At 48.0% G+C, this 10,418-nt stretch overlaps 1 protein-coding gene across 1 annotated transcript; it reads left to right on the top strand.

Moving 5' to 3' along the window:
• The first annotated feature begins 4,014 nt into the window (after nt 1-4,014).
• Nucleotides 4,015-9,196, top strand: MPZ (myelin protein zero). Its single transcript, XM_040634581.1, has 6 exons — nt 4,015-4,252; nt 6,694-6,860; nt 7,101-7,314; nt 7,546-7,681; nt 7,785-7,842; nt 7,959-9,196. The coding sequence occupies exons 1-6, from the start codon at nt 4,159-4,161 to the stop codon at nt 8,058-8,060; spliced, it is 771 nt and encodes a 256-aa protein (XP_040490515.1). The 5' UTR covers nt 4,015-4,158; the 3' UTR covers nt 8,061-9,196.
• The last annotated feature ends 1,222 nt before the right edge of the window (nt 9,197-10,418 follow it).

Genomic DNA, 10,418 nt, shown 5'->3' with positions numbered 1-10,418 from the left:
AAGAGCGTGAGAACGACGCAGACCGTCATCCGAAGACCAGGGAGCCTCCTCTAACCACCTGGATTAGCTTTGTGCCCCACAGTTCCTTGGCTTGTGCTGCCGCCTGAGCTGGACGCCCACTAGTCAAACACAACGCTCCTTTGTTCCTTGTTTCAAGGCTGGGTGGGTGACACCCACAGCTAGAAGAACCCGGAGTGGGGGGGAAAGCTCGCTTTGATTTTTAAACACACACACACACACACACATATATATAGTTTTGAGGAACCCAAGCACAGCAATCAATTGCAGAGTACTTGTGACTTAAGGAAAAAAAGGGGGGAGGGAGTGAGAAAGGAATAGAAAAAGTAAAAAGGTTCTAAAAAGGTTCTTGAGTCTCTTTTGGGCGGGGGGGGGGAGTGAAGAAGATGAAGACAGCCTAGAGCAACTCCTACAATAAAACATTCAGCTACATTAATATTCAGATTTCATTTATATTTAGCACTCTTGCACTTCTTTCAGGATTTAAATAGCACAAGTTCATTTATTTCTTCATCAAATGAAAATACTATTTTGCATTTCTATAATACTTGACAAAGAAAGCACTTTTATAGACTTTTGGACTGGAAAAGTCTCTCGGACCTGATTTTCTATCCCGTGCAGAGATCTCCTCTGCACACTTAATGGCCACTGGTCTTCAAGACTCTGCTCTAACACATTCAGTAATGGTTACCTCAAAACACAAGTTTCATTTAGTGAACAACTTAATCATTAGAAAGTTGTTACAATAAAATACAGTTTTCTGGGGGTACCTGGCTGGTTCAGTCAGTGCAGCATGCGACTCCCAATCTTAGTGTTGTGAGTTCAAGGCCCAGGTTGGGTGTAGAGACTATTTATAAATAAAATCTTTAAAAGTAATAAAATAAAATACAGTTTTCTGCTGTTGAACTTCCAGTCATTGATCCTACTTTGGCCCTCTGTTACTTCACATTAACAAATCCAATGAATGCCTCTTTGACTTAGCTCTTTAAATAATTTCATTATATATATATAAACTTTTTGCCAGAGTATGTGAAAGTGCTTTAGGGGAGTCAAAGATACAAACATGTAATTGTCCTCAAGAAGCATATAGCCTTATCAGGATCAGTAAGTAACTAAATACAACAAAGAAAGTAGCAATCCCATGAAAGAAGTATAGGTTAAAAAGGGTGGGTGGATGAAAGCAGAAAGTGATTATTTGCAGCTGGGGAGGTGGGGTTAGGGAGGTGTAATTGACTACAACATGCTGTGAACGTCTATTGATGATTTTGCCTGTGGAGTTTATGCTCAAGTCCTGTATTCAGAGTTCCACAATCCAAATCCAATACTAATCACAGAGCCCACCATCTGCTGTGTAAGGAGATGGCAGGTAGTACCAGGAGCCTGTGGCTTTACAGGTGAACCTGCAGTGGTCCCACTAAGGGAACTACAGTGGCCTCTCTCCTCAAATTAACCTGTAGGGCCCATAATTGATGGAAATCAATCACACTGAAATTCAAACAAGACATTAAGTCAAGTGCCTTTATCACCAGGGTTTATCTTAAAAATAAGCAAGAGGGCTGGGGCGCCTGGGTGGCACAGCAGTTAAGCGTCTGCCTTCAGCTCAGGGCGTGATCCCGGCGTTATGAGATCGAGCCCCACATTAGGCTCCTCTACTGTGAGCCTGCTTCTTCCTCTCCCACTCCCCCTGCTGTGTTCCCTCTCTCGCTGGCTGTCTCTGTCCTGTGGAATAAATAAATAAAATCTTTAAAAAAAAAAAAATAAGCAAGAGGGAAAAGCAGGGTCTAGCCAAGGCCTGGGGTCAGAGAAAGAAAGGGGAAGAAAGAAGGGAAAACATTTCAAATGGGAGTATGAGAGTTTTGGTGAAAAAAAAAATCATTTCAGATAATCCCAAGGAGGGAAACAAAGGAGGCAACAATCAGGAGAGCTTTGGTCTGAATGATTTTTTTTTTTTTTTTTGGCCAAATTTGTCTTAAAACTCAGCTCTGACCATGGAGACAACTCCCATTCCTAACCCCATACATCACTCCAAAACCTTCAGGAATGTTAATAGTTAGTAGTTAGTTGGACAGTTAGGTAGTCAGGGCCAGGGTCCCCAACAAGAAAATATGGAGTCAGGACAACGAAAATAAAACAGCACTAACACCCTGTTTTGTAGATTAGACAGGACCACACTAACATTCTGCTCTGCAGCCTTTGCAGAAATCACTTCTGCAAAATGTCCTAAACTAAGGCAATTAACCACAAAGCATTTGTCAATATCACGGGCAAGGGACAGTTAAGACATAAGCCCCTAGATGTCAACAAAAAAAGACCATCAGCACAGAGACATTAACCTAGTAGGTAGACAGATATGTGACCAAATCCCTGATTGGCATGACTCAGGACACCCTGATTGCTTAAGACAGTTCCGCAAAAGAGCTCATAAAAACCCCTAAACTTAGACACTCCGAGGGCAACCCTCTCAGGCCCCCCTCCCTCTTTGGGAACTTTATACTACCGTTCAATAAATTTTGCTTTGCTGCCCACCACTCTTCGTCTGGTCTACCTCTTCATTCATTGAAGTGGTGTGACGAAGAACCACAAGTGCTAAGGGGACAAAAATCCTGTAACATTATGATGTACCAATCAAACCCACCCTCTTTCATCTGCCATTTAATGCCCTTCCCCAATTGGCTTCAACTCTCCTGTACAGACTTGTTTCCTGTGACCCCTTTCAAGTTCCCCCAAATCAAGTCAAAGTGGAGGGCACAAGCTCTGCCTTGAGTATGCTCAGTACTTCACAGATCTACACAACACACACACACACACACACACACACCACACCACACCACACCACACCACACACACACATATTTTCCTATCTCTTTGTTTTTGCTGTTCTGCCTAGATACTTTCACTACCCATTCCATATCTAATATTGCCTTCTATACACAACTTCCCCTTTTTCTGAACTTCATGTATTTTATTTCCTTATTTATTTATTAAGTAGGCTCCACACCCAGTGTGGAGCCCAACACAGGGCTTGAACTCACAACCCTGAGATCAAAACCTGAGCTGAGATCAAGAGTCGAACCCTTAACCGACGGAGCCCCCCAGGTGTCCCGATTTACTTTTGTTTGTAATCTCTGTTACATAACAATCTCCCTGATGTTTGTGAAGTATTGGGCATAGTCGAGCAGACCTGGTTGAGCCCACATTGGTATTCTCAGCACTTTGTCCATCTTCCTGCTATGGCAAGCATCATGGTTTATTATATTGAGTTATTGATGGGTTCGTTCTCTGATTCTCCCTTCTCTGCACACCCCCCAACTAGATTTTAAACTCCTTCAAGGAAAAACTTAATTTTCATTCTTCTTTCTGTTACCCACATACCCATACTTCACATATTGTTGGAACTCAATACAATTTTGTTGCCTTGTTCTAAATTGACGTGGACTTAAACTGTAGCGTGAGGCATTGAAAAATTCTCTGACGAAGAGGGAAAGCTCAGGGGATTCTTCCCTGGATATTTTCCAATGGGGAAAAGCTCTGTCAGGGAAGAATCACCCAGGATGCGGGGAGATGGGGGAAAAAAAAGAAAAAAAGACTCCCAGATGACCTGATCACTCAAGGAGCCTGTAACGCAACCAACAGTCATCAAAAACAAAACCAAAACCAGGGGTATCCCATTTTCAGGTCCTCTGGGAGAGCTACTCTCTGGTAAGGAAGCTACAGAGGAATCCCTTCTCGCAGGCTTAGGATTTAGGTTCCCTGCCCGGCTATCCCTTAGAGAAGTGTGTTTATGTCCCTTTTTCCGCCCCTCTCCCTCACAACCCCCCCACCCCAGCATTCCAGCCCAGGGCAGGGGGAGGCCAGCAGACACAAAGCCCTCTGTGTATGGGGTGGTATGTGTCCCCCCCACCCCTCCACCCAGAGGACACAATGCCCCTTCTGCTCCCTGTGCTCTGCCCCCCTCCCCACCACCTCTCAACTGCGCATGCCAGGCTGCAATTGGTTACCGGCTCAGGACAGCCCCCTCATACTGGGGCCCCAGGGGATTTTAAGCGGATTCCAGGAACCCCCCGCTCAGTTCCTTTTCCCCCACTCTCCCAACCCCGCAGACGGTTCAATTCCTTTTCCCCCACTCTCCCAACCCTGCAGATGCTCCGGGCCCTAGCCCCTGGCCCAGCTATGGCTCCTGGGGCTCCCTCGTCCAGCCCCAGTCCTATCCTGGCTGCGCTGCTCTTCTCTTTGGGTAAGTGGAGCCACCCCAGTCTGGGGACCCTGGGGCTCAGGATGCTTCTCAGCAACCTTCTCACTGCTTCGCTGCAGTCCCCACTGCAACCAAAGAGTGAGCAGGATCAGGAAGGCAATATTATATTCAGAGGAAAAAAATACCTGTGTGTGTGTGTGTGTGTGTGTGTGTGTGTGTGTGTGTATATATATAGTTTGGAGGGAGGCAATAAAGGTATTCTGTGAAGGGAGAAGGTAAAAGAGAGTGTAGAGAACTTCTCTGAGGTGGACCTGATTGGACCCAGGTTGGAAAGTAGTAACATGGCCCCAGAGCCATGCTGAGGGCCTGGTGGGAAGCGGTGTGATCGCAGGGTAGGGAACAGGGTCAGACACCTGGGTTCTGGTCCCTACTCCTTCCCTGATAGTGTGTGAGGTCCTTAACCTTAGTTTCCCTCAAGAGAAAAGTCAGGGAATGTGATCTAAGGAAGGAGCCCAACTCTTCCAATCCTTTGTCTCTTGGTGCCTCAGTTTCTCCCTGTGGATCCATTGTCTATTATATGGGTGAGCAGAGTAGAAGGGAGATTCTATGAGATTCTAAGATCTTGTCCATCTAGAGTTGTCTTCCTCCATAAGTTGACCAACCCCTTCCTCACCCCATGGCAGATGTTGGGTGAGCAAGAGGAGGTCAAAGTAAGGTCATTTGAATGGATGCTTCCCTTCTCCAAACTGCTTCAAAGCTTAGTACATTAGATGAGCAGTAGGCAAATTGGGGGTGGGGGAGAAATGCTAAGAACATCCAAGGTTCTCTTCTGTCAGACGATCTTTGAGTCCTAAACCCAGAACCTATACTCTTCTGGGTGTTGTACTGGACTACTCTGGGACACCCAGAGAAAATGTTAACGATAGGGAGTTAGAGAAGGTCATAGTGAGGGAAATGGGGAGAGGGAGTCTTGGAGAATAAGGAAGAGAGTTCTGTCCCAGAACCTGTCCCACCCATTATGGAACCATTGCGCAGAACCAAAGGGCAGTGGTTAATGTTAGAACAGGAGGAATAGAAGTTAAATCCAATGAATAACGTTTGTTGTTGCATTTGGGTTTCCCAAGAGAGCTCTAAGAGGTGAGTCACTGCTATTGCATGCTGAGGTGGGAGATTTGAGACTATAGAGCAGGAGTGGGGGGGTTAAGGGGTAGGGGGAATGGCATAAGCCCCCAACATTGGTCAGACAATGCGTCTCTGTTTGTTTGGTTTCTTCCTCCCCCTCCCATAGAACAAAAGGGTCTACAGTTGCCCCCACCCAGGGCCGGCCCCCACACATAGTCTCCCTGGAATGGCCTTCCTTGTGTGGGTGAGTCTTGGGAGTGGCACTGGGCCAGAATGGCAAAGAGAAGAGTGAGGAGGGTCAAACCACAGAGAGCTCACACACAGAGTCATCTGAGCTCTGGGCTCAGAGGCCTTCCTCTGTACCCAGCTTCCCCGGAGAGGGGTACAAGATCTTTCCCTCCCTAACCTCCCAGTCAAGAGCAAACTTTATGGTAACTAGGGATTCAGCAGTGAGGAGGGTTGAGCCAGGGAAAAACATTCTTGCAAGAAATTTTCTTTTCCTGCAAGAAATTTGAGTTTGTGATGCTGTGAAATACTATATAGCTGTTAAAAATAAGATTGCTCTATATGAATCAACATGGGAAGCTCTGATAGATGATAGATACATAGATAGATAGATAGATAGATAGATAGATAGATAGATAGATAGATAGATAGATGATAGATTCTATATATATATTCTTCAGTGGAAAAAAAACAAGTAAAATATGATGCAATGTGTGTCAAAAGAAAAGAAAGCTCCGTAAAGCAAAACTATGTCATATAAGCACACGTACATCTTGAGTTTGTTGAGTTTATACTGCACTTGATACATAGAAAAAAGGTTACACACTAAATTGATCAACAGTGGTCATATCTGGGCGAGGACTACAGGAAAGGAATTGCTTGGGGGAGTTGTATTAAGAGGAACTCTAGCTTTATCTCGATGGGTTGAATAGTTCATAAAAAGAATGCAATATGTGTTACTGTATAACTTACAATAAATTTTATTTTTTATTTTTTTAACTTTTAATAAATTTGTAAAACCTTAAAACCTCCATCTAAGGGGTAATTTGAGAGTTAAATACTGACCCAAAGGGAAAGTGAGACGTGGAGACAGAATTCAACTTCTGGAAGTCCTCAAGAGGGGTGTGTTACTGCTGATTTCATTTTCTTTAATGAACATATTAAAGAGCTGGAACCTACACGGTGGTCCCGCCCAACTATTCAGTCCGCCCAGAGAGATTTGGGCTTGAGGGTTGATCACTGCTGCCCCAGCTTTGCTATGGCCTCTGACTCAGCCCCTGACTTCCCTTGGTCTCACTTCCTCTATATGCCTCTTTGGGCACACCTGGGCATCTGAGTCCCCTCTCTGCTTGCAGTGCTCCCCCCGGCCCAGGCCATTGTGGTTTACACGGACAAGGAGGTCCACGGCGCGGTGGGCTCCCGGGTGACCCTGTACTGCTCCTTCTGGTCCAGCGAGTGGGTCTCAGATGACATCTCCTTTACCTGGCGCTACCAGCCCGAAGGGGGCCGTGACGCCATCTCGGTGAGTGCCTCGGGGAGTCCTGGGATTGGATAAGGACAGGTGGCTTCAAAGGACGATAGAAAAGAGAACTTGGGCAAAGGAGGAGAGATCCTTTATGAGCTGTAACTCCCACTTTGGCAAGGCAAGCGGCAATCTGACTAGGGCCTATCTACACTGTCTCCCCCACCCCCAACTACCCTCTCCAGCCCAGGATCCCTTACCCTGAGGGTAGGCTTACATACTTCCCCTCATTCCTCATAGATCTTCCACTATGCAAAGGGACAACCCTACATTGACGAGGTGGGGACCTTCAAAGAGCGCATCCAGTGGGTAGGGGACCCTCACTGGAAGGATGGCTCTATCGTCATACACAACCTGGACTACAGTGACAACGGCACCTTCACCTGTGACGTCAAAAACCCACCAGACATAGTGGGCAAGACTTCTCAGGTCACACTCTATGTCTTTGAAAAAGGTGTGAGGGGGTCTGGGAATACACGGTGGGGTGGGTATCGGGGAGGACTGGGGGGTTGGGGGAAGAGGCAAAATGCCTGGGCGATCGCCCTTCAGGCTCCAGGAGGGTGGGCGGAAGGCAGCCTTGGCTGAGAGCTGTATACCTCCGGCAGCAGGGAGCAGGTGTGGGGCTAAGAACCAAAGGGGTATGACCCTGCTCACTTCTTTACTCCTTTCTCCCCCCCCCACCCAGTGCCCACCAGGTACGGGGTAGTACTGGGAGCCGTGATCGGGGGTGTCATAGGGGTGGTGTTACTGCTGCTGGCGCTGTTCTATCTGGCTCGTTACTGCTGGCTGCGCAGGCAGGAGGCCCTACAGAGGAGGCTCAGGTAAGGGGAGCCTGCCCCCCTCCCTCTAACCCCACCGTTGCCCATCTGGGCAGAGGCTACTCCGGGGAGGGGGGCACACCGACAGCAACCCCTCTCCCTGCAGTGCCATGGAGAAGGGGAAATTGCACAAGGCCGCGAAGGACTCCAAGCGTGGCCGGCAGGTGAGTGGGACCTGGGGCCCGGCCAAGCTGCGGTGCTGCCAGGCAGCAGTGAGGGGTGGGGTGGGAAGAGGCAGGCCCCAGCAGACCGGGGGCTGATGTGTGACCCCCCCCTGCAGACGCCAGTGCTGTACGCCATGCTGGATCACAGCCGAAGCACCAAAGCTGCCAGCGAGAAGAAGTCCAAGGGGCTGGGGGAGTCTCGCAAGGATAAGAAATAGCGGTTAGCGGGCCGGGCGGGGGGTCGGGGAGCAGGGGCTGAGTCCACCAAAGCCTCTCAGGTGGTGGTCATCGAGATGGAGCTTCGGAAGGATGAGCAGAGCTCGGAACTCCGGCCTGCGGTCAAGTCCCCCAGCAGAACCAGCCTCAAGAACGCCCTCAAGAACATGATGGGCCTGGACTCAGACAAGTGACCACGCCCCCGGGCCCTGCCACAGCAGGGGGACCTAGGCTCCTCTTATCCCCCGTCTAGGTGCTTTCCTCCTTAGCTCCCCAGCCCCGCCCTGCCCTCAGCGCCCTTGAGATGTAAGTTTCATTCCAAAGTTCATTCCCCAGGCACTTCCTGTTTCCCCCACCTTCCTTCCTTGGCTTGCTGGGAGCCCAGGGCCTGACCCTACCCTTCACCGGCCCCAAGGACTGTGTGTTTGGTGCCTGTCCCTGCGGCACCGAGAAGAAAGGGACCTTGATACCCCGTGCCTCAACCCCAGGCCACCTGGCCTTTCCGTCCCTTGCACCACCCAGCGTGTCCCTTGCGCTTTTCTCTCTGACCCTCCCTCCCTTCCATCAGGTGGCCCAGCTCCGTTCTGTGTCCTCCCAGCTAACACCCGGATCCTCCAGATCAGACTCTCCTTCAGGGTTTATTTAGGTGGTTAGTTATTTTTTATTTTTTAATCCATTCTTTTTTGTTTGTTGGCCTGTGCCCTCCCCCCATGACTGAGTACCAATGACGTCATGTGGTTTTTGCAATTCCCCACTCCCCCATTAAATCCTTAATGGAGAGCCAGCCCAAGCAGAGGGGCCCCTGATGCTCAGTCCTCAACTACGGAATTGGTGCCCCTAACCACTTTGGAGCACTCTTCTGGGACTCAAGGTCACGGGGAAAGAGAGACAGAGAGAGGCAAAGAATCCTCACAGGTCAGGGAATTGAGGAGGGGCCAAATAAGCCTTAAGAAATGGCTTTTAAACAACCAAAGAGAAAGGAAAACAAATGGGAAATGGGGGGGGGGGAGAGGCTGCACTCCCAGCCTTAGGGGATTGTTAGGATTTTTCTACATTCTGTATATTTCTTCTCAAACCCCCAATGTCCTTAAATGTTTAATAAACACTGACATTTCCAGAAATTCTGCCTCCATCTCCAATTTCCTCATTCTCCCGGGAATATCCCTGCCCCTTATTCCTTCCCCAACCTCCTACCTTCTCCCCCCCTTCCCACTCCTCTTCCTCATCTTCCGGTTTCAGTTAAGAATTTGGCTTTATGGTATGGACGTCCATAGTACAGTGGAAAGAACTCTGAAACCAGCTGGCAAGACACATCCAACAAATATCCAGTGAGCTCACGTGGCTTAAACACGGACTCCCTCTTGGCCAGGATCTGAATTTTGAAAATATGTCGGCCACTCACTAGCTGTGTGGCCCGTGGCTAGTTATTTGACTTTGGTGAGCCTGTTTCCGCATTTGTAAACTCAGATGATACCTGCCCTGCTTAATTCCCAGGATTTTTATGAGAACCACATGAGATCCTGTATACGGAAAACTTCACAAATTATAAATTGATGTGCAATGAAGATATTAGGGATCAGTCCTTTAGAGATGTTTCCACATCTTGCCTAAAAGATGACACTTTACGAACTGGCATAAGTCCCAGCCCTACAAACACGCACACATACAACATTAGTTGGTTCGCCGTCTGAGCTACGCTATTAATGCCTCACCATCTAGTTTGTTGGCATGCCATTAATATCCTGGAAACTTAGATGATTGGGGAGAGACATATGTACATATCACTTTCTCCTGGGCGAGGGGCTTGGGGGTCACTGATGGCAAAAAAACAAGACTCCCACAGGTTGTGTCTTCACCTTGTTAAGAGGTTAAAGATAAGATTTTTTTAAAAAGATTTTATTTATTTACCTGAGAGAGAGCATAAATTACTTAAAAATAAAATCTTTAAAAAAAAAAAGTAGAGGGGCGCCTGGGTGGCGCAGTCGTTAAGCGTCTGCCTTCGGCTCAGGGCGTGATCCCGGCGTTCTGGGATCGAGCCCCACATCAGGCTCCTCCGCTATGAGCCTGCTTCTTCCTCTCCCACTCCCCCTGCCTGTGTTCCCTCTCTCGCTGGCTGTCTCTATCTCTGTCGAATAAATAAATAAAATCTTAAAAAAAAAAAAAAGTAGAGATTGAAACAACCTGGAAGACATCTTTTGTTTGTCTCACATGCTGTGTATTTTTTATTTAAATTAAAGCTACATTCGATCACCTTAAGCTGAATATTGTCCCCCCATCCAGGTGAGCCCCGCATTCTCACCACTCATTTTCTTACCTGCCTGCCCACTCTTACTGTCTGGATTTGCTACCCTGCCTTAAAA

This window comes from Ursus maritimus, unplaced genomic scaffold (genome assembly GCF_017311325.1).
Source record: "Ursus maritimus isolate PB19 unplaced genomic scaffold, ASM1731132v1 scaffold_2, whole genome shotgun sequence".
NCBI classification, from domain to species: Eukaryota; Metazoa; Chordata; class Mammalia; order Carnivora; family Ursidae; genus Ursus; species Ursus maritimus.
The sequence above is the reverse complement of the archived record's forward strand: the minus strand, read 5'-3'. Positions and strand labels throughout refer to the sequence as shown.